This window comes from Dipodomys spectabilis, unplaced genomic scaffold (assembly GCF_019054845.1).
Source record: "Dipodomys spectabilis isolate Male_0828 unplaced genomic scaffold, ASM1905484v1 ptg000360l, whole genome shotgun sequence".
NCBI classification, from domain to species: domain Eukaryota; kingdom Metazoa; phylum Chordata; class Mammalia; order Rodentia; family Heteromyidae; genus Dipodomys; species Dipodomys spectabilis.
In genome coordinates this window covers 231,662-255,078 of record NW_024871037.1, presented here as the reverse complement: position 1 = coordinate 255,078, position 23,417 = coordinate 231,662, and the positions used below count along the sequence as shown (strand labels likewise).

Sequence of the window (23,417 nt, the reverse complement as noted above, 5' to 3'; positions counted from 1 at the left end):
AAAGGCTCAAGAACAGCATCTAGGCTGAGTTCAAGCACACGCACACGCACACACACACACACACACACACACACACACACACGCCAAATGAAAATATGAATTCAAGTCCCAGCACACCCTGCCCACACACAACAAAACAAAAACTGGCTTCTACACTGGGTGGTAGCAAATGAATCGAGAAGTTTGAGTCCAAGTGCAGCTTTCTGTAGGATAAGCCAAGGAAAGGGTGAATAATACAGCAACAAACATCTCCCGTGGGGAGCATGTCATAAGAAATGGCCAGAGAAAGCCAGGCACTGGTGGCTCACTCCAGTCATCCTAGCTACTCAGGAGGCTGAGATCTGAGGATCAGGGTTCGAAGTCAGCCTGAGCAAGAAAAGTCCTGGTGTGACTCTTACCTTCAATGAAACACCAGAAATCTGCAAGTGGTGCTGTGGCTCAAAGTGGTAGAGTACTCGCCTTGAGCAAAAACAAACAAACTCAGGACAGCCCTGAGTTCAAGCCCCACAGCTGACAAAAAAAAATAATAAAGAAGAAAAAGAATAATGGCCATAGAACCGAGACCAGCAAACCGAGTGAACAGCAAACCAGAAGAGCATTCAAATAATCCAATCCACAGTTGATTTGTAAATCTGTTTATTTAAAAAAGCATAGGAAACAAACAAAAGGCTAGCTAAAAATATGTACATTCAATAAATTATTTCCAGCTAAGTATTGGTGATCCATAGGAACCGATTCTCTAAGATGGACTGATAGATTTAGGATCTCGGTTGACTGTCCCCCTCTGAGCACTGGCAACAGCATCAGAGATGAATCACGCTGAGCTGGACTGGCTTAAATTTAAGCCAATGAACACAGATGCTGGTGGCTCCCGCCTGTCATCCTAGCTACTCAGGAGGCTGAGATCTGAGGATCACAGTTCAAAGCCGGCCCGGGCAGGAAAGTCCATGACAATTCTTATCTCCAATAAGCCACTCAGAAAACCGGAAATGGCGCAGTGGCTCAAGTGGTAGAATGCTAGCCTTGTGCAAAAAAAAAAAAGAAAACGAAAAAGCTCAGGGACAGTATCTGGGCCCCGAGTTCAAGCCCCAGGATGCATGCGCACACACAAACACATGCACAAATTGTCACTTCAAGGTGACAAATGATCTGAACCCAGGGCTTAGGGCTGCCCGGTGCTAGCCCGTGCAAATCTCTCTCCTGTCAACACATCTACTCCGCAACATGAGCCAGGGTTAGAATTCACACAGCCATGAACCCTCATGGCCAGACACTAACCCCAGCCAAAATCCATCACTTCTGCTTCGTGACCAGAGCAAGTCCACTAGATAATTGGAAGTTCGTGGCATCCAGGATCCTTTCTTCCCTCTTCCCCTATTCAATCCCTTTTCTTGGAGGAGGTTCTGGTTAAGGGGATCTCTTGGTGCTGCCTCAGTGTTTATCTCCGCGAAGTCTCTAGAAGGATACTGAAGTTATTCTGCTGCTGGTTTTTCAGGCTGTTGGGTCTCTAGCAAAGGTATATCTGTGTCTCTTTGGCTTCCCTCATGTGGATGAGGATGTGAAAAGGTATAAGGTTCACTCTCCGACTCTGGAGGGGTACAAGGAGGAACTTCATCGCTGCTCAACTTTGTAGTTGGGGCCCTGGAGCCTATGGGAGGTGGAGATGGGGGGCAGTCCCCCATTGGGCCCTGGAAAGGACGGTAGGTGTCCACCTCCGGTCGGAGAAAGGACCCATTCGATCCTTCCTGTAGCAAATGCCCGTACACCATGCAGTCATCGATGACGGCGTACACGTGGGAGTCATTGTCTGCCCGACCTTTCGGGAACTTTCTCGGCTGCCTGGGCATCTGGGTGTTGATGTGGCCATTGTAGATTCCCACCACCGGACCTTTGTTGAGCTGCTTTTTCCTGTGTGTCACAAAGGATACAAGAAAGATGAGAGGGGCTGGGAAGGGGGCTTTGTGGTAGGATAGGTGCCTAACATGCAGGAAGCCCTGGGTTCTATTCCTCAGGACTATGTCAACAGAAAAAAAAAGCCAGAAGTGGCGCTGTGGCTCAAGGGGTAGAGCGTTAGCCTTGGGCAAAAGAAGCTCAGGGTCAGCACCCAGGCCCTGAGTTCAAGCCCCAGGACTGGCAAAAGAACTACAACAAAAAGAGGCAAGAAGCTTAGAGGTGTGCCATTTCTTTTGTTTGTTTGTTTGGGAGCCAGTCCTGGAGCTTGAACACAGGTCCTGGGCACTGTCCCTGAGCCTCTCTGTGCTCAAGGCTAGTTCTCTACCACTTGAGCCACAGTGCCACTTCTGGCTTTTTTCTGTGTATGTGGTGCTGGGGAATTGAACCCAGGGTCTCATGCATGCAAGGCAAACACTCTACCACTGAGCTACCTTCCCAGCCCCGAGGTAGGCCATTTCTATAGAGACCCGAGGGAACTTAGGCTTTCCTGTCTGTGTTACCTTTCAGTTCCTGAAATTGTTTAGAACCTGAAACTATGGCCCTGGGAACACTTGAAAAAACACTTTAAAAAAGCTTTTGGGTCAGATGCTTATGGCTCACGCCTGTCATCCTAGCTACTCAGGAGGCTGAGGTCTGAGGATCGTAGTTCAAAGCCAGCCAGGGCAGGAAAGTCCATGAGATGTTTATATCTAATGAACCAGCAACAAAAAGTTAAAAGCAGAGCTGTGGCACAAGTGGTAGAGCACCAACCTTGAGCACAAAAGCTCAGGGACAGCACCCAGGCCCTGCATTCAAACCCCAGGGTGAGCACACACAAAAATGACTGCCTAGATTCTCAATGAGACTCCACTAAGGAGAGAAGAGATCAGTTCATTCCCTGCTTGAGTTGGACACCATGAAACTCCTCATTAGCAGAAACTACCAACATAGGAAAGACGCAGCATGATGACAAAATTCAGGATATGCTGGGGCCCTGCATGGTTCACCCCTGTCATCCTAGTGACACAGGAGGCTGAGATCTGAGGATTGCAGTTCAAAGCCAGCCTGGGCAGGAAAGTCCATGAGACTCTCATCTCCAATGAACCCCCCAGAAAACAGGAAGTGGCGCTGTGGCTCTAAGTGGTAGAGTGCTAGCCTTGAGCTGAAGAGCTCAGGGACAGTGTTTAGGTCCTGAGTTCAAGCCCCACAATCAAAAAAACCCACCACAAAACAAAACAGAACAAAACCTCAGGCTATGCTGCCAGAGTTGTTTAATAACTGTATTAATTGACTGTATTAATTCTGGCTGGGTACTGTTGTCTGCACTCATAGATGACTGGGCATAGCGTTCTCTTGTCTTGGACAACCAAGCTTTGTGTTCTCTGATCCCAACGGAGGGCAATAATGACAATCGAGAGTGGAGACCATTATCCAAATTAGCAGAATGGACCGTGTGATACAGGCTGGTACTTCACTGGATTCCTGGTATTTTTTGGGAGAATGAGATACAAATAATGGTACTGTTGCTTATAAATTCAGACTTTCTGGCCACAATGACCAGTTCCCAAGGTTCCTGCTTGAAGCCTGTCATGGACACTCCCTAGTATCTAATTTTGCTCCCACAGTGTCTTGTGTGTCCCCACTAAAGCTCCCTTCTTGCTGCCCTGAACCTGCCAGGATGACAGGTATGAGTCACAAGCACCAGGGTTCACTTCTGGCAATCTGAAACATTCATCTCTGGGCTGGACGCTGGTGGTTCACACCTGTCATCCTAGCTACTCAGGAGGCTGAGATCTGAAGACTGTGGTTTGAAGGCAGCCAGGGCAGGAAAATCTATGAGACTCTTATCTCCAATGAACCACCAGAAAACAGGAAGTGGCGCTGTGGCTCAAGTGGTAGAGCGCTGGCCTTAAGCTGAAGAGCTGAGGGACAGCCCCCAGGCCCAGAGTTCAAGTCCCACGACCACCACCACCAACAACAAAATCTTTGGTGGGGGGGCATGGCGGGTTGGGGAGCAGGGGATGCAGAAGCTAGAGAGGAAAAGTGAGTAATTAACAACCTATCTGGTCTGTATGATCGAACCAGCCATAGCCAGTGAGAGAAGACAGTCCACTTACTTTTTCTTCAACAAGCAAATAATGAGTAGAAGGACAGTGAGCAACACAACTCCACCTCCGACCACGGCGATGACGATCACTGGCAGGTCTATGAGCAGAGACATGAAGACAGCAATGAGGAAATGAGCGAGGGTTAGCACCAGGCTGAAACTCCAGGACTCTCCAAGATGGCCACCGCCAGCCATTTCCCCTCTACACACACACACACACACACACACACACACACACACACACACACACACACACACACACACACACACACACACACACACACACACACACACACACACACACACACACACTGGCTTCAAACTGCAATCCTCAGATCTCAGCTTGCTGAGTAGCTAGAATGACAGATGTACACCACTGGTGTCAACCTGCAAGATATCTTAATGCTTCTAGGACGGCCATATTGTAAGGAAGCCTCTCCCTGCAGGGAGAGGGATGAACTGTCTTGTCATCCAATAAGCTATGGGAAGCACCTGGCTAGTACTTTAGATATTTGAGGGTAGACGTGAAAAACTCCATGCAGTGTCTTGTCTGACTGACTTTCTTTAAATCTTCTGTTTGTTTTTGTTTTTGTTTTGGCAGGTGTTGGGGCTTGAACTCAGGGCCTGGACACTGTTCCTGAGCTTTTGTGTTCAAGGCTAGCGCTCTACCACTTTAAGCCACAGCCCCATTTCTGGTTTCTTGGTGGCTCATTGGAGATAAGAGTCTCATGGATTTTCCTGCCCAGGTTGGCTTCAAACCACCATCCTCAGATCTCAGCCTCCTGAGGAGCTAGGATGACAGGCGTGAGCCACCGGTGCCTTTTCTTCTGTTACTTCTTTTCTTTTTTAAGTCAGAAATTGAACTCTGGACATCACACTGGCTAGTTAGATGCTCTACCACTCAATCTATCATTCTATCTCTTTTTTTTTGGGGGGGGGGGGAGGGTTTCGATGGCTTATTTTATTTATTCATTTTTGCCAGTACTGGGGCTTGAACTCAGGGTCTCTTACTCTTCCTTAGCTTTTTTTTTTTTTTTTTGGTCCGGTAGTGGGGCCTGAACTCTGGGCCTGGGCGCTGTCCCTCAGCTCTTCAGCTCAAGGCTAGTGCTCTACCACTTGAGCCACAGCTCCACTACCAGCTTTTTTCTTTTTGCTTATGTGGTGCTGAGGAATCGAACCCAGGGCCTCAGGCATGCAAGGCAAGCGCTCTACCACTGAGCCACCTTCCCAGCCCTCTTCCTTAGCTTTTTCTTTTTCTTTCTTTCTTCTTGTTTTGCTCAAGGCTGATGCTCTACCACTTGAGCTCTACCTCTAGGGCTTCCGATGCCAATTTTTCTCTCCTTTGTCATCTCTGAAAGATCCTAACGCTCCTTACCTAGAGACCTGGGGGTAAGAGTCACCCAGAAGAGGAGATTGAGCTGCTTGCTGCTCGCAGGGCTACAGTTAGAGATATTGACCCAAAAGCTGTGATGGTAGCATCTAGGTTTGGGGAGGATATCATCTTCCAAGCTGAAGATTTCCTCGGCCTGGCTCTGCTGCTCTTGGATGATCATGTATGCACGGCCAGACTGGCACACCACACCTGACCGCTCCCGGTAGAAGGTCAGATAGGCTTCCTGTTCACGAGGCACACTGATGTTCCACGATACCGAGGAGAGAGCTGGCATGCCCCGATCCCAGTTAGGAGTCCGCAGGTACACTTTACTTGTAGTATCTGGGGTCACCGTGAAAATGCCTTCTTCTGTAGAAAAAGAAGGAAAGACGGAGTGATGGAAGGGGTGACACTGTCCAAAAGAGAAATGTACTCATTGGGTGTCAATGGTTCTGCCTATCATCCTAGCTACGCAGGAGGAGCTGAGGATCATAGTTCAAAGCCAGCACGGGCAGAAAAGTCCCCATGAGACTCTGATCTCCGATCAACCACTCCAAAACTAGAAGTGGTGCTGTGGCTCAAGTGGTAGAGCGCTAGCCTGGAGCAAAAGAGCTCAGGGACAGTGTCCAGGCCCTGAGTTCAAGCCCCAGGACTGAAAAAAGAAAAGAAAAGTACTCATTTTCTGACTTATGAAACTGTAAACTCTCTGTATATCACCTTTAGAACAATACATATATAGATGTAGACATATGTGTGTGTATATATGTATACATATTCATATGTACACATATAGGTGTGCATATATATTTTATTATTATACATTGTACGTTATTACATGTTATTATATATTATATATGCTATATATGATATAATAATAAATTATGTGTAATGTACATTATAATAGATTCTGTATTATGCTGTATTATATATTATATTTAATATAATATATTGTATATGTTGTATAATATTTACACTAAAAAGGAAAAAAAAAAAAGCTGGGTACTGGTGGCTCATGCCTGTCATCCTAGCTACTCAGGAGACTGAGATCTGAGGATTGTGGTTCAAAGCCAGCCCAGGCAGCAAAATCCAGAAGACTCATCTCTCCAATGAACCACCAGAAAACCAGAAGTGGCGCTGTAGCTCAAGGTGGTAGAGTGCTAGTCTTGAGTAGAAAGAGCTCAGGGACAGTTCCCAGGCCCTGAGTTCAAGCCCCACAATGGACAAAATAAAAAGAGGGGGGGGGAGCAGGAAGGAAGGAAGGAAGGAAGGAAGGAAGGAAGGAAGGAAGGAAGGAAGGAAGGGAAGGAAGGAAACTAATCTCTTGTGCGATCCTCCTGTCCAAATTCACCACTTAATTAAGGGGCTCCTAAGATGTAGCCCCTTGCTCAAAGGAGGAAGGCCACGGTGGGGATGGGAGCGGGTGGAGGTGGGGAAGAGGGAGGTGGAGGAAGCCCTCTCTTACCTTTCAAGTTTGGGATGAAGGACACAGTGAGGCTCTGTCTGGAGACATCTTGCAGGAAGCTAGAGGCGAATGTACGAAGGGTCACAGAACTGTTCTCCTTCACCAGGATCCGCTCAATGGAACCTCCAGGACAGAAGTAACCAAAGTCATGGCCGCCCGTGCTACTGCCCACAAGGTAGCTGTAACTTGTGTTGCAGACTCTCTCTTGTGTGTGTTGCTGTAGCTTCTGGGCTGGCACTAGTACCAGGCTGAGCTGGTCCTTGGGTACCAGCAGCTTCCACGAGAAGTCACGGAGCTCTACTGGCAGTTGAAGGATGTGGCCAGGTACCCGCAGAGGATAGGATCTCTTGTAGCAATATCGGGGCTCCAGGCAGCCTGGAACAGAAGGTGTGTGGGACCCAAATGCAGAAGAGATCGGAGCAACTTCAGCCCACCCCACCCCTACTCTCTCAAGTCAGCCTCAGGCTGCCCTTCTTTGCATTTTGTTCCCCTTTCTCCCCCTTCTGGCATCTTCCTGAATTAGTGTTTTTCTCTCCTGCTGGAACTTTCTTGTTCTTCAAGCAGCAAGGAGAGAAATAGGCTTTGGTTGAACCAGGTGCTGTAGGTCACACCTGTAATCCAGGCTACTCAGGACTCTGAGATATGAGGATTGTAGTTCAAAGTCAACCAGGGTGAGAAAGTCTGGGAGACTCTTATCTCTACTACACTACCCAAAAGAAACCAGAAGTAGAGGTGTGGTTCAAGTGGAAGAGCACCAGCATTGAGAGAAAAAGCCAAGGGATTAGGAGAAAAACTGTCTTTTCTATCAGTGTATTGCTTAAAAGTTTCTGCTGTCTGGGCAGGTGGCTCAGTGGCAGAGTGCTTGTCTAGCATGCATGAAGCCCTAGGTTTGATTCCTCAGAACAAGAAGTGGCATTGTGGCTGAAGTGGTATATAGCTAGCCTTGAGCAAAAGAAGCTCAGGGACAGTGTGCCCAGGCCCTGAGTTCAAGCCCCAGGATTGGGGGCGGGGGGGAGGGGAGGAATGTTCCTGCTTTGGCCTGATTGCTTGGCTCTTCTCAGGAAAAGAAGCATGCTTTGAGATATGAAAAGATTTGTAGCTACTCTGGAGGCTGAGATCCGAGGATCGTGTTTCAAAGCCAGCCTCGGCAGGAACGTCTGTGAGACCCTTATCTCCAATAAACCACCAGAAAAACAGAAGGAGCGCTGTGGCTCAAGTGGTAGAGCACTAGCCTGGAGTTGATCATCTGATCTCAGCCTCCTAAATAGTAATCTCTGGACTGTATTATTCCAATTGAGGCTGAACCTAAGGAAATAAACACATTGATATCTTCTCTGCTGCTCTCTTGTTGATCTTGCTTTTCGGCCCTGGATGGGCATTGCAGATCAGATGATTGACTTCATTTATTTTTTTTGTCAGTCATGGGGTTTGAACTCAGAGCCTGGGCGCTGTCTCTGAGCATTTCACTCAAGGTCAGCACTCTACCACTTTGAGCCACAACTCCACTTCCAGTTTTCAGGTGGTTCATTGTAGATAAAGAGTTTCACAGACTTTCCTGCCTGGGATGGCCCTGAATCACGATCCTCAGATCTCAGCCTCCTGAGTAGCTAGGGTGACAGGCATGAACCACTGATGCCCCAGCTCACATCAGATGATTTATAATCTACCTATGACACCCCAAGAAAAAGAGTCAGGGGCAGAGGGAAGAGACCCGAGCACTGGGGTTGGACATACTTATAGTTTTCTCTGCGTTCACCCACAAACGAGTCAGGTCATCACAAAGGAAAGATATGGTGTGTTTGGAGCCGGCTGTCAGGGTGACGTTGGTACTGCAAGTCCGAGATTCTAGACACACAAAACAGCCAGGGACAAACTTGCGGCCATGTTTGAGGTGTCGGGGCTCAATGGTGAGTGACATGCTTCGTTCTTGGCTCAGGTCAATCACGTAGGTTTTATCTGAAACCACAAAACAGATATGAGTCAAGATGAGATGTAGCCACAAACTGACGTGTTGACTTGAAATAATAAAGACAAATATTCGGGGGGCTGGTGGCTATCATCCTAGCTGACTAAAGACGCTGAGATCTGCAGATCATGGATCAAAGCCAGCCTGGGCAGGAAAGTCCATGGGACTCTTATCTCCAATGAACCACCAGGAAACAGGAAGTGGCGCTGTGGCTCAACTGGTAGAGCGCTCGCCTTGAGCTGAAGAGCTTAGGGGCAGTGCCCAGGCCCAGAGTTCAAGCCCCACAACCAACCAAAAGAAAAAAGAAAAAGAAAAAGAACTAACATACTTAAAAGGCTGGGCATAGTGACACAAACCAGTCATTCTAGCTACTAGGAAGGCAGAGATAGGAGGCTGGTGATTTGAGTTCAATCTAGGCAAAAGCAAAAGTCCCTAACTGGAAAATAAAGCGAAAAAGGGCTGGAGGTGTTGCTCAAGTGGTAGCACTCTTGAAAGGCTTCGAGTTCTAACTCCAGGACTGACAACAAACCAACCAACAAAACAAAACACAACCAAAAAGAAGAGGAAGAAAGAAAACTGGAAAAAATTAAGGACTCCAGGTACTTAGTGGCTCACATCTGTCATCCTAGCTACTCAGGAGGCTGAGATCTGAGGATCACAGTTCAAAGCCAGCCCGGGGCAGGAAAGTCTGTGAGACTCTGATCTCCAATGAACCACCAGAAAACAGGAAGTGGCGCTGTGGCTCAAAGTGACATTGGAGTAAAAGAGCTCAGCAAGTCTCAGCACGGAAATAAATGAGAGAGGCAGACAGACAGAGAGAGAGAGAGAGAGAGTGTCTTCTGGACAGAGCCTCATAAGAGCCCTCATTCAAGGGCATTGGTTAGATTCCATCCTTCATCCTTCATAGACTTCAGGTTCCGGAAGTCACGCCCACCTCCACACTACTCCCTTAGGGTGAAGAACCTGGTGGGCAGAGTTACAGGATGACCCAGTTCTTACATAACCAGGTGAAGGTACCTCCAAGGGAGTGCCACCCTAAAGATTGTACCCCGGGGGTGATATGACCTCACCCTAGTCCTTGCCCCATACAGTTTTCATTCTAGGCCCATCTTGCAGTGGCTTTTATGAGTGTGTGTGTGTGTGTGTGTGTGTGTGTGTGTGTGTGTGTGTGTGTGTGTGTGCGCACGCCAGTACTCAGCCTTGAACTCAGGTCCTTACGTTCTCACTTTGCTTTATTGCTCAAGGTGTGGTTCTTTAGCTATCTTTTTTCCTTGCTGGAGGCTGGCATGCAACGGCTTGGATCATCTCTCCAGTTCTATTTTGGGGCTCACCAATGGGAGGTAAAGAATCTGCATGGATTTCTCTGCCTGGGGCTGCCTTATGAACCCAAATCCTCCAGATCTCAGCCTTCTGAGTAGCTAGGATGATAGGCGTGAGCCTGGCCTCCAGCTATATATTTTCTTATTGTACTAAAAAAAAAAAACAAACCACCCAACAATTGTATGCCAGGTGTTCACCACTAAGCCTGTCTTCACTGCCTAGCAACCTACTTCCTGAGATTGTGTTCAGTGTCCAAAGTCTAAATGCTCAGGCGATCACAGGTAAGAAACAGGTACCTCCCCCAGGCAAACTAGCTGGGAAGCAGAGAAGGAAGTAAGGAGGGGAAGGGGAGAAGAATGGAGGAGTGCCCGAGCCAGGTAGCTCCTGCCTATAATCCTGTCTACCTCAGGAGCCTGAAATCTGGGAACCGTGGTTCAAAGCCAGCCTGGGCAAGGAAAATCCTTGAGACTCTTATATCTCCAATGAACCCCCAGAAAAACCTGAAGTGGAGCTGTGGCTCAAAGTGATTGAGCTCTACTCTTGAGTAAAAGAGTTCAGGGACAGTGTCCAGGCCCTGAGTTCAAGTCCTAGGATGGACACCAGAGAGGGGTGGGGGGGGGTGGGGGGGATAGACAAGCAGGGCTCACTTACTGCTTTCATTCTGTGGATGTTGGACCAAAACTTGAAACTGCAGTCTGAGGATGCCAGGGCTTTGGGCATCTTGATCACAACCCTGGAGGGAGAGATTGAAGTTTCCTGCCATGTTCCCAGGCTGTTTATCCCCCAGCTTGAACACCTCCGGGTTGGTGGTGGATCCGGGAATATAGTATTCCACACGCTCCTCCTTCCGCTCGCAGTTGGAGACGCTGAAGTTGAGGAAAGAGACGCTGGCCCGCAGGTGCGCAGGGATGACAAACTGCCAGGTCATCAGCTCGTCCTCAGGAAAGGCTTCCGGGTAATTGGCAGACATCAAGGTAGCTGAGCCCTCACCCTCAAACACAGATTCGATGATGCACAGGCCTGCGGAGATGGAACCCAGACCAGAAAAGAGAAAGAAAAGGGCGGGGGGAGAAGAAATGATGATTCTTGGTTATCTGTGGCTGAGGGGTTGGTATGTTAGGAAAAAAAAAAAAAGATGGGGTGCCAGTGGCTCACCCTTGTCATCCTGGCTACTCAAGAGGCTGAGATCTGAAGGATCACGGTTCAAAGCCAACCCCGGGCAGAAAAGTCCGGTGAGACTCTGATCTCCAATGAACCACCAGAAAACCGGAAGTGGTGCTGTGGCTCAACTTGGTACAGTGCTCGCCTTGAGCACAGAGAGGCGCAGGGACAGTGCCCAGGCCCTGAGTTCAAGCCCCGGGACAGGAAGAAAGAAAGAAAGAAAAAGAAGTAAAGAAAGAAAGAGAGAGAGAGGAAGGAAGGAAGGAAGGAAGGAAGGAAGGAAGGAAGGAAGGAAGGAAGATTTCAAATTGGGTACCAATGGCTCCACACCTATCATCCTAGCTACTCAGGAGGCTGAAATCTTGAGGATCACAGTTCAAAGCCAGGCTGAGGAGATAAAGTCCATGAGACTCTTATCTCCAATGACTCATCCCTCTACCCCCAAAAAAGAAAAAAAGAAGTTGGAAGTGGAGCTATTGCTCAAGTGCTAGCCTAGAACACAAGACAGCTCAGAGACAGTGCCCAGGCCTTGAGTTCAAGCCCTGGGACCAGCACGTGCACACACACACACACACACACACACACACACACACACACGCACACACACACACACACGCACGCACACACACACACACACACACACGCACACACACACACACACACGCACGCACACACACACACACACACACACACACACACACACACGAAACCCTCAAGATAGTAAAATGCAGTAAAATAGGAAAGAAGAGATGAACTTTCCGTGTTTGCTGCCTTTGTTTCCCTCATAGTCTGCTTCATTGCAAGTTTATGTAATGTTCTTTGGGGAGAGCCAGTCCTGGGATTTGATCTCAGGGCTTCATGGTTGCTAGGCAGGGACACTAATGCTTGAGCCATGCTTTTAGCCCGTTTTTGTTGTTGTTGTTGTTCTGGTTATGTTTCAAATAGAGTCTTGTTTTTTCCCCTGAGCTCTTTTTGCTCAAGGTGATCGCTCTACCACTGAGCCACAGCTCCACTTCTGGTTTTCTGGTGCTTCACTGGAGATAAGAGTCTCATGGACTTTCCTGCCCGGGGTTGGCTTAGAACCTGGATCCTCAGATCTCAGCCTCCTGAGTAGCTAGGATGACAGGCGTGAGCCACCAGTGCCCAGTCAGAGTTTTGACATTATTATCATCCCAGCCCAAGAATCCTGATGATCTGAAGCTGCGAAAGCTTCATTCCGCAGAGAGGAGGGGAGAAGAGGGGAGGGGAGGGGAGAGTGTGCTCACGTTTTATAGACGATGATCGATTGGTGATGTTGAAACCAGAGGTGTTTCTGGAGAGGAACCAAGGCAGGTGTAAGGCCACTTTCACACCCTCTTGCGTCTTGATCCGGGACACGGTGCCGTTACGACAGAAGGTTCCGATTTGGACCACGGTGGCATCAATGCGGCCGCTGATGGAGTAAGCGGCCCCATCTGGACACTTCTCGCCCGGCGCAATCTGCCTCAGTCGGGGCAGGGGAAACTGCAGCTCCAGGCCCACGCTCTTATGGGCTTTCACATCCCAGATGAAAGTTCTGTTGAGTCTGGGTAATTCTGACGTCGGGGGCTGAAGTCGAACCTCCCCCAAAGGACACAGGCCTGACATGCAATCTGCAAAGCAGCCACAAAAGGCATTTTACTTTTATTTTATTGTCAGTTGCAGGACTTGAACTCACACCCTAGACTCTAGCCCTGAGCATTTTCTCCCAAGGCCAGCGCTCTACCACTTTGAGCCACAGCACCACTTCTGGTTTTCGGGTGATTCATTGGAGAGAAGAGTCTCACAGACTCTCCTGCCTGGGTTGGCTTTGAACCACGAGCCTCAGATCTCAGCCTCCTGAGTAAGCTGGGATGACAGGCGTGAGCCACCGGTGCCTGGTTAACATTTTAATTTTCATATCAGTTCTAAAGCTTGAACTCGGGGTCTGGGTGTTGTCCCTGAACTCTTGTTTATTTATTTTTTAAACTCAGGGCTAACGCTCTATATTTGAGCCACAGCTCCACTTCTGGCTTTTGGTGATTCCTTGGAGAAAAGAGTCTCATGGACTTTCCTGCCCAAGCTGGCTTTGAACCGTGATCCTCAGATCTCAGCCTGCTGAGTAGCTAGGATGACAGGTGCACAAGGCTCTCTTCAAGCTTAAACAAATGAATTCATGCCCAACATTGGGATGGTAACCCAAGAACAGGGAGAGGGGTTTAGAACAGATCCTGTGCAAGTTTCTCGGCAGGAACTCACCGATGTTTTTCTGGATCTCCAGGACAAAGTACCTCTCTGGATCCGGGCAGCTAAAGACGATCGAGACTTTTTCTCCAGGTTTGACGAGCAACATGGTCACCTGCCTACGAGCCACGATGATGTAGCAGGGTCTCCCGGCCGCAGCTGGGGTCCCCTGCTTTATGAGAATGGTCATGCCACTCCCCGGCGGGACCATGATCTCAGAAGCCTCTGAAGGAGAGAGGTAAAAAGAGGGGGGGGGGAAAGGAAAGGAAAGATGGAAGAAGGAAGAGGAAGCAGAGGGAAGGCAGGCAGGAAGGGAGTAAGGGAAAGAGAGAGGAAGGATGGATGGATAGGAGGGAGGGGAAAGAGGAGGAGGGAGAGAGGAGGGAGGGGAGGAGGGAGGGAAGGAAGGGAGGGAGAGAAAGAAGGAAAGAAGGAAGGAAGGAAGGAAGGGAGGGAGGGAGGGAGGGAGGGGACATGATGTGAGCATTCCAGCTGTGTTTTCCACATCTGGTGTTCCTAATACCATTGTCTCTTCCCCTCCTGGTCTGAGAATGGGCAGAGTATACAGATCGACACCTCTGAGCTTCCCAGTGATCATGAGCGAGGATAGAACCGGCCAGGCAAGGATGCCTGTCTCTTGTTTGAAGTGGGGTGGGGGGAAGAAGGGGGTTCTGGGGTTTGAACTCTCAGGGCCTGGGTGCTATGTCCTTGAGCTCTTTAGCTCCAGACTAACGTTCTACCACTTGGAGCCACAGCTCTACGTTCTACTTTTTTGGTGGTTCACTGGAGACTAGAGTCTCATAGGACTTTCCTGCCCGGGCTGGCTTTGAACCATGATCCTCAGATCTCAGCTTCCAAAGTAGCTAGGATGACAGGCGTGAGCCACCGGTACCCAGCCCTGTCACTGATCTGAATTTTGATGTGATATTTTTTTGGGGGGTCCTCCAAGCTGAGGGAAACTCAAAGGAGCCTTCTTGGGAGTAGTACACTCTGTGGATTCCCAGGACTAAGCCAGGCTGGATTTCTGGGTCACCAAACTCTCTAGTTCGCCCTGCCTGGATTCCGTCTCTCCGTATTCATTCATCCGGCTTCCAGTGGGAATTCCCAATGGTTTTAACCTCATGTTCATTCTTATTCACCCTATCACAGGCCTGTCTGCTTCCTCTGGTAGTTCCTGTCTCTGTGACCTTATTTCTGGGCAACTCCAAATCATAGCATAGGAAACAAAAGCAGAAGCAAAAGGAATCCCAACACACACACACACACACACACACACACACACACACACACTCCAAATCATAGCGTAGGAAACAAAAGCAAAAGGAATTCCACCACACACACACACACACACACACACACACACACACACACACACACACACACACACACACACCCTGTCCAAAACCTGTCCAGTCATAATGAAGAGACAGAGTCAGATCTACTCTGTAAGCCCCAGGGCTTGATAAGTAAGGAATGAAAAGCAGATCTAATCCTGCCCAGGAATTCCAGGAGCAACCACAAACACTTTTTTTTTCCCCATTGAAAATGGTGTGTTCTCATCCACAAGGTAAATCAAGATAGAATTTAAAAAAAAATTTCCAATCTGCTTGCCAGCCAGAATATCTCCGGGATATATGTATGTGTGTGTGTGTATACAAACAAAACACCCCCCCCCCCCCAAAACCTTGTTTAAAATGGTCCAATGGGGGTAGAGAATCGGGGCTGGGACAAGGTGCTTTGGTGGAAATCTGTACATCTTGCTTCATTTCAAACGCATCTGGGAGTATAGCTTAAAATCAAAAGATGCCTGGAATTTGAAATGTTTGGTCACTGCTGTTCCCTCGTGAACTTTTTAAGACCACGTCTAGGAGGTAAGGCTTGGCTGTTTGTTTGGCTGGTGCTCTACCACTTGAAAAAGTCAGGCCTCCAGCCTGACTTTTTGCTGGTTAGAGATGGGCTCTATGGTTTTCCTTCCTTCCTTCCTTCCTTCCTTTCTTCCTTCCTTCCTTCCTTCCTTCCTTCCTTCCTTCCTTCCTTCCTTCCTTCCTTCCTTCCTTCCTTTCTCTTGCTTTCCTCTCTCTCTCTCTCTCTTTTCATGGAGATGAACTCTCAAAAACCCAGGCTGACTTCAACCCACGGTCCTCAGAACTCAGCCCCTCCCCTGATCCCCCAATGTAACTAGGATTACAGGCAGGCGTGAGCCAGAGTGTCAGGTGTCATTTGTGTTCTGAACAGATAAGAAGTGGCCAGCCAGACTGAACCCACGGCTCAAGTGTCTAAGATCTCCAACATCTTCTAGGCCAGTTCCGTTCATCAAGGATTAACAGCTGGAGCCCAGCCGGGCTCAGCTCCAGCATTAGCTCTGGTTTCGCCCAGTTAGCCTGGTCCAGCTTTGGACTTAGAATTCAGGCTCAGGGTTCCAAGGAGAGCAGCAGTTCTCAAAGCATGCTGGGTATCCCTGCCTACATCTTTCATCTAATTGAAAACAACATTTAAGCGGCTTCAAACCTGTCTGATGGGTTCTTTGGCTACAAGGAAATGTGTGTGCATGTGTGTGTGTGTGTGTGTGTGTGTGTGTGTGTGTGTGTGTGTGTGTGTGTGTGTTGGTCCTTGGGCTTGAATTCAGGGCCTGGGACATTATCCCTGAGGTTTTTCTTTCTTTCTTTCTTTCTTTTTTTTTGCCAATCCTAGGGCTTGAACTCAGGGCCTAGGCACTGTCCCTGAGCTTCTTTTGCTCAAGGCTAGCACTCTACCACCTGAGCCACAGTACCACTCCCAACTTTTTCTGTGTATGTGGTACTGAGGAATCGACCCCAGGGATTCATGCATGCTAGGCAAGCACTCTACCACTAAGCCACCTTCCCAGCAATCCCTGAGCTTCTTTTTGCTCAAGGCTGGTGCTCTACCACTTGAACCACAGCTCCACTTCTGGCTTGTTTGGTGGTTCACTGGAGATAAGTGTTTCACTTGACTTTCCTATCTGGGTTGGCTTTGAGCCATGATCCTCAAATCTCAGCCTCCTGAGGAGCTAGGATGATAAACTTCAGCCACCATTTGAGCCACAGCTCCACTTCCAGCTCTTTTTTTGGAGGTGTCGTGTATTAAGAGTCTCACAAACCAGGTACCTATGGCTCATGCTTGTCACCCTCGCTACTCAGGAGGTTGAGATCTAAGAATCACAGTTTGTAGCCACACCTGGCGGAATGGCTGTGAGATTCTTATCTCCAATAAACTACTCAGAAATGGCCAGAATTGCCTCCGTGCCTCCAAGCGGTAGAGCGCTAGCCTTGAGCACAAAGAGGCCCAGGGACAATATCCAGGCTCTGAGTTCAAGTCTCAGGACCGCTGGAAAAAAAAAAAAGAGTCTCACCAACTTTCCCAGAATCTCAGTTTGAAGCCAGAGAGGGCAGAAAAGTGCATACGACTCTTACCTTCAATGAGCCAGAGAAAAGTTGGAAGCCAAAGCGTGGCTCAAGTGGTAGAACGCCAGCCTTGAGCAGGAAAAATGCTAAGGGACAGCGCCCGTATGCTGGGTTCAAACACACACACACACACACACACACACCACCACCACCACCACCAAATAATAAAAGGTGGCCCTGCGTGTCTAGACGGTTGTTGGCTGTCTGGGAGAGTCTGATGGGCTAATTACAAGGCTTGGTTAAGTAGTTTGAAATGGTTTGATTGCAGGATAATTTTTTTATAATTCTGAAGGGTAATTAAAGGTGCTGACCCTTTGTTAACCAGGGAGGCTGTGCACCTCTGGGGGTCTCCATCTATCCTGACCCTCAATCATGGAATTCCTCTAACAGGCAAACTCCAATCTCCACGTCTCTACCTCAGCCTGCAAAACACAAAACAAAACAACTCTCGTCTCTCAACAGCCCTGTTAGCAATGCTAGGCAAAAATACAAATAAAGCTGGGTGCTGCTGGCTCACGCCTGTTATCCTAGCTCCTCAGGAGGCTGAGATCTGGAGGATTGCTGTTCAAAGCCAGCACAGGCAGGAAAAGTCTGTGAGACTCTGATCTCCAATGAACCACCGGAAAACCAGAAGTGGTGCTGTGGCTCAAGTGGTAGAGCTCTTGCCTCGAAGTAAAAAGGCTCAGGGACAGCGCCCAGGCCCTGAGTTCAAGCTCCAGGACTGGAACAACAACAACAAAAAGTCTCACGGACTTTCCTGTCCAGGCTGGCCTTGAACTGCGATCCTCCGACCTCAGCCTCCTGAGGAGCTAGCATGACAGGCGTGAGCCACTAACGCTCAGCTCTCGCTTCACGATTGTTTTGAGCTTCCTCTACATTGCTAAGACATGAGAACCCCCTTGCCCTCCCCCCCAAAAGAGCAGGTCTGTGGGTGGGGTGCCATCTCATCCAGCCTGGCAGCATCTGGGGTGAACACACATCCCAGGGCTGACAGCTAAGCCTGGAGCACAGCTCAGTGAAGGGCAGGGAGAGAGGGCTGCGTGACTCAGCTCAGGCCAATGTGTGGGTTGTTGGGGTGTGGGGGAAGGTGGGACTCATCTGCTGGACTCACAATCCCCCTACCCCCCCCCCCCCCAGGTGCCAGGTGCTAAGTATGCATTCCAGAAAACGGCAGGCAGCTGGAATCTGAGCTCTCTCTCTCTGACACACACACACCTCATTTTTTTCTGTCTACTCACACTGTTAAAAGAGGCAGAAACAGAAGACAGCAAGAATGGGGTCATTGATTTTCTCCCCCCCCAGCCCCCTGCTCCGACCTCACGCCCTATCGGTGACTCATGGAAAGCCAAACCTGCTTGAATTCTTTTTATGTCAGTCGTGGGGCTTGAACTCTGGGCCTGGGCGCTGTCCCTCAGCTCTTCAGCTCAAGGTGAGCGCTCTACCGCTTGAGCCTCAGCGCCACTTCCGGTTTTCTGGTGGTTCATTAGAGATCAGAGTCTCACAGACTTTCCTGCCCGGGCTGGCTTTGAACCATGATCTTCAGATCTCAGCCTCTTGGGATGACAGGTGTAAGCCACTTCAACTTGAGATTTTAACCAAGTTATGACTTGATCTGACTAGTGTCGCATTCTTGAAAATAAGGGGTCTTCTACACACCCCATTAAAAAGTACATTCCCTGCTGGGCACCAGTGGTTTCCCGCTTATAATCCCAGCTACACAGGAAGCTGAGATCTAAGGATCAGGGTTCGAAGCCAGCGTGGGCAGGAAAGTTGATGAGACTCTTCCCTCCAATGATCTACCAAAAAGCCTGAGGTGGAGCTGTGGCTCAAGTAGTAGAGCCTTAAGCACAAAAGCTCAGGGCCGTATGCCCAGGCCCTGAGTTCAAGCCCCAAGATCGGCACAAAATGAAACATAAAAAGAAAAGGCAAATTCCTTTACTTGCCACTCTGAGTGCTTCTATTCTATTCTATTCTATTTATTTATTTATTTATTTTGGGTCCGGTCATGGGCCTGAACTCTGGGCCTGGGCGCTGTCCCTCAGCAATTCAGCTCAAGGCTAGCGCTCTACCACTTGAGCCACAGCGCCACTTCCGGCTTTTTTTGCTTATGTGGTGCTGGGGAATCGAACCCAGGGCCTCATGCATGCAAAGCAAGTGCTCTACCACTGAGCCACCTTCCCAGCCCTCTGAGTGCTTCTAATTTCATCTCCACTCTGCTAGCCTGTGCTCGGTCTGTCCTAAACTAGAAACTTCTCGAAAGCCTTCCTCACTCAGAAGGATTACCCAGAACTTCAGGCGAACTAGACACTCTCCCAAGTTCTTTCCAACCACAAACACTCAATTGTGTCCTATCATGTGAGGTTATAGGCCCATTTTTGAGATCTCATTAAGAAAATGAGCAGGGCACCAGTGCAGTGGCTCACGCCTGTCATCCCAGCTACTCAGCAGGCTGGATCTGAGGATCACGGTTCAAAGCCAGCCCAAGACAGCAAAGTCCATGAGACTTTTATCTCCAGTAAGCCTCCAAAACGTTGGAAGTGGAGCTGTGGCTCAAGAGGAAGAGCTCAAGGATGGTACCTGGGCCTTGAGTTCAAGGCAGGATGGGAAGGGAAGGAAAAAAAGAAAGAAAGAAAGGAAGAAAGAAAGAAAGAAAGAAAAAAGGGAAGGAGGGAAGGATAGGAGGAAGGAAGGAAAGAAGGAAGAAAGGGAGGGAGGGAGGAAGAAAGGAAGGAAGGAAGGAAGGAAGGAAGGAAGGAAGGAAGGAAGGAAGGAAAGAAGGAAGGAAGGAAAGAAGAAAATACAGTCAGCTGGGTGCTGGTGGCTCACGCCTGTAATCCCAGATACTCTGGATGCTGAGATCTGAGGATCTTGGTTCGAAGTCAGACTGGGCAGAAAAGCCCATGAGACTCTTATCTCCAATTAGTTACCAAAAATTCCAGAAGCAGTACTAGCCTTGAGGAAAAAAAAGAAAAAAATAAAAGCTCAGGGACAGTGTCCAGGTTCTGAGTTCAAGGCCCCCCCCCCAAAAAAAATACAGTCAAATATGCCCCTAACATTTCAAATAAACTCTCAATATTCTTTTTTTTTTTTGGGGGGGGGCGGTCCGGTCGTGGGGCCTGAACTCTGGGCCTGGGCGCTGTCCCTCAGCTCTTCAGCTCAAGGCTAGCGCTCTACCACTTGAGCCACAGCGCCACTTCCGGCTTTTTTCTTTTTGCTTATGTGGTGCTGAGGAATCGAACCCAGGGCCTCAGGCGTGCAAGGCAAGCTCCCTACCACTGAGCCACCTTCCCAGCCCCTCCCCTCAATATTCTTTACTTAGCAACATTTTCTGTGTAGCATCTGCTAGATGTGGCAGAAAGGAACCCGGAAACAATCCTGTCTTTTGTTTGTTTTTAACACCTACTCTAGCTACTTTTCCTTCTTTCCCTCCATCCACCCTAATTTATGGAACTGTCAAACACAAATCCCCCTTTGGGTGATTTTGGGTCAAAGACCCAAATCATTTCCTAGATAATTCTATTTAAAAAAATATACAACAAACATGAGCCAGACGCTAATAGCTCATGCCTGTCATCCTAACTGCTCAGGAGACCCAAGTCTGAGGATCGTGGTTCAAAGCTAGCCTGAGTAGAGAAGTCCATGAAGTAGATCTGTATGGTTCAAGTGATACAGCACCAGCCTTGAGTAAGATATCAGGCCCTGAGTTCAAGCCCCAATACCAGCACAATAATCAAAACAAGCAAACATGAGAAATCTCTGCTAGTCTGTGTAGACGTCTCGTATCAAAATTCTCACACAAAGAGAGCGGATTGTTTTTTGGCCAGTCCTGGGGCTTGAACTCAGGGCCTGGGCACTGTCCCCCTGAGCTGCTTTTGCTCAAGGCTAGTGCTCTACCACTTGAGCCACAGCGCCACCGATGGATTTTTCGGTTTCTGCGGCCCTGAGGAATCGAACCCAGGGCTTCATGCATGCTAGGCAAGCACTCTACCACTAAGCCACATTACCAGCCCAGAAAGCAGATTCTTTACTAGTTTTTTTAACACATGTTCCGACTTTCAGGGACACAGAGGTCCATTTCTTTCCAACCAGAACTCCTGGAAATTCACAATCCCAGCAACAAACATCTCCCCGCCACCCTCCAGTCAAAACCCACAGCCCCCAGAGGTGCAGCCTGACTCATAAAGCAAGCGGGGCACAGGGGAGCTATCAACCTCCTTTTCTACCATTTTGAATCAATGATCTTAAACGGAGAGAGAGAAGAGGGGAGGGGGGAAGGAAACGGAGCCTGTGGGTGGGGATCATGGGGGGCGAGAGGCAAAAACTTCCCCACCTGACCACCGCAGTAGCTCACTACATTAATCTAGGCAGAGGGGAGGAAATTCAATTCCCCGCTGCCTTTGGATGTCTCCCCGCACCCCTCCTCCCCAAATCCCACTGAAATCCCTTTCTTGGATGGGTAGCAGGTACCATGAAGTAGCTCCTTCTTCTTCTTTTCCTCCTCCTCCTCCTCCTCCTCCTCCTCTTCCTCCTCCTCCTCCCCCTCCTCCCTCTCTCCCTCCTCCAGGGCTGAGCTCAACCTTTCCCAGTCCAGAGTCAATAGTGGGCCCCGTCCACGTGTCCAGCCTGGGGCCAGTGGGTTTGAGAGACGCCCTAAGCCATCAACCCCCCCCCCCCATACTGCACTTTGGAGGAGTTGGAAGAGAGAGGGGCTGTGGGTCTTGGGACACCCCCTCCCCAATCTCAGGACCTGCCAGCTCCCTCCCTCTGCCCCCCTTCCCCCCTTCACCACCCCCAACACTTCCAGAACACCCCTCTCTGGGGAGGGCTGGGGGGGGAAGGCCTCTCCCCCCACCCTTCCACCCCAACTTACCTGTCCTGAGAGCCCCAGCCAGGAGCAGGGCCCCCAACAATGCGATCGGGACCCTGTGGTGAAAGCCAGCCATGGCTCCGGGGGTGTCTTGGCTTCAGGGGGGGGCGGTCAATCCCTGGCAGTTTGGCTGGGAGCTGGGGAGCCGTGGGCACCACCCAGGCTGGCGCCCCGCTGAGCCCCAGCCCCGCCTGGCCGGGCCCTGCCCAGCCTTGCTCACCAGCACGCAGGTGATTTCAGGCCCAGACTCCGCCCAGCAGCTCTGGCCTCTTCCTCCTGCTCCTCCTCCCCTTCCTGCCTCGGTCGCCACTCCCGCTGCCCAGGTTGAGCTTTGTCTCTTCCCTTCTGAGGTTGAAGGTCCTTCTTGCTAGGCCATGCTCCCCGGGGAAAACCCTCATCTCTGCCTGCCTCTCCCTCTGCCAACCCCGGGCAGACCAGGGAGTTAAGCCTGGAAGCTCACTGCTGTCCAACTAGCTCCTTGGAAAGCTGAGATCTGAGCGTCCAGGTTTGAAGCCAGCCTGTCCAGGAGACTATTTTTTTTGTTGGGAGGTGGTGGTGGTGGTGGTGGGACTTGAACTCAGGGCCTGGGCGCCGACCCTGAGCTCTTTTGCTCAAGGCGAGTGCTCTACTACTTGAGCCACAGCTCCATTCCCAGCTTTTCTGGTGGTTCATGGGAGATAGGAGTCTCACGGGCTTTCCTGCCCCGGCTGGCTTTGAACCACGATCCTCAGATCTCAGCCTTCTGAGTAGCTGGGGTGACAGGCGGGAGCCATTGGTGCCTGGCTGGCTGGTTGTTCCCTTTAAGATAAGAGGAAGAAGGCCTTGCCCTTCTGAAGAGTTGTCTGCCTTCTACGTAAGGTGGTTATCATGATGCTTTTTCCTGGAACCTAAGAGAAAGTAGCAGAAAAATAGCTCAGACCAAAGACTGCTGGAGGACTTTCAGTTTGCTTCACAGGGCTTCATTCTAGAGGTAGAGATCTGGAGGACTGTGGTTCAAAGCAGGCTGGGCCAAAAACCGGAGTGGAAAATATCCTCCATCTCAAGCAATAAAGTAGGGTGGAGCGATGCGTACCTGTCATCTCGGCCGTGCAGGAGGCCAGAGGTATACGGCTCATATCTGTCAGGAGGCTGAGATCTGAGGATTGCGGTTCAAAGCCAGCCTGGGCAGAAAAGTCCCTGGGACTCCAATAGACCACTCAAAATCCAGAAGTGGGCTGGGAAGGTGGCTCAGTGGTAGAGTGCTCGCCTAGCATGCATGAAGCCCTGGGTTCGAGTCCTCACTACCACATACACAGAAAAAGCCAGAAGTGGCACTGTGGGCTCAAGTGGTAGAGTGCTAGCCTTGAGCAAAAAAGCTCAGGGACAGCGCCCAGGCCCTGAGTTCAAGTCCCAGGATTGAAGAAAGGAGACAGAGAGAGAGAGAGAGAGAGAGAGAGAATTCAATCTGTGACTCAGTTAGCTGGTAGAGAACATTGAATGAGATCATACAAAGTGATTTCTGCTGCTTCTTCACCTTTTCCCAGATTGCAACATCCAAGAATCAGATGAACAAGGCCAGGGGGTGGAA

At 49.6% G+C, this 23,417-nt stretch overlaps 1 protein-coding gene across 1 annotated transcript; it reads right to left on the bottom strand.

The window, feature by feature from the left end:
• Window positions 1-1,065: 1,065 nt before the first annotated feature.
• Window positions 1,066-22,014, bottom strand: Cdcp1 (CUB domain containing protein 1). Its single transcript, XM_042665999.1, has 9 exons — window positions 21,854-22,014; window positions 13,577-13,786; window positions 12,586-12,951; window positions 10,811-11,179; window positions 8,608-8,829; window positions 6,874-7,248; window positions 5,415-5,780; window positions 4,050-4,137; window positions 1,066-1,908 (listed from the first exon to the last, which is right to left on the bottom strand). The coding sequence occupies exons 1-9, from the start codon at window positions 21,924-21,926 to the stop codon at window positions 1,473-1,475; spliced, it is 2,505 nt and encodes an 834-aa protein (XP_042521933.1). The 5' UTR covers window positions 21,927-22,014; the 3' UTR covers window positions 1,066-1,472.
• Between the last annotated feature and the right edge of the window lie 1,403 nt (window positions 22,015-23,417).

Coding starts and splice junctions, on each gene's coding strand:
- Cdcp1 (XM_042665999.1), bottom strand. CDS start 21,926: ATGGCTGGCTTTCACCACAGGGTCCCGATCGCATTGTTGGGGGCCCTG. Junction 13,787..21,853: donor GGCTGGGGCTCTCAGGACAG/GTAAGTTGGGGT, acceptor TCTCTCCTTCAG/AGGCTTCTGAGATCATGGTC. Junction 1,909..4,049: donor ATTTGCTTGTTGAAGAAAAA/GTAAGTGGACTG, acceptor TGTGACACACAG/GAAAAAGCAGCTCAACAAAG.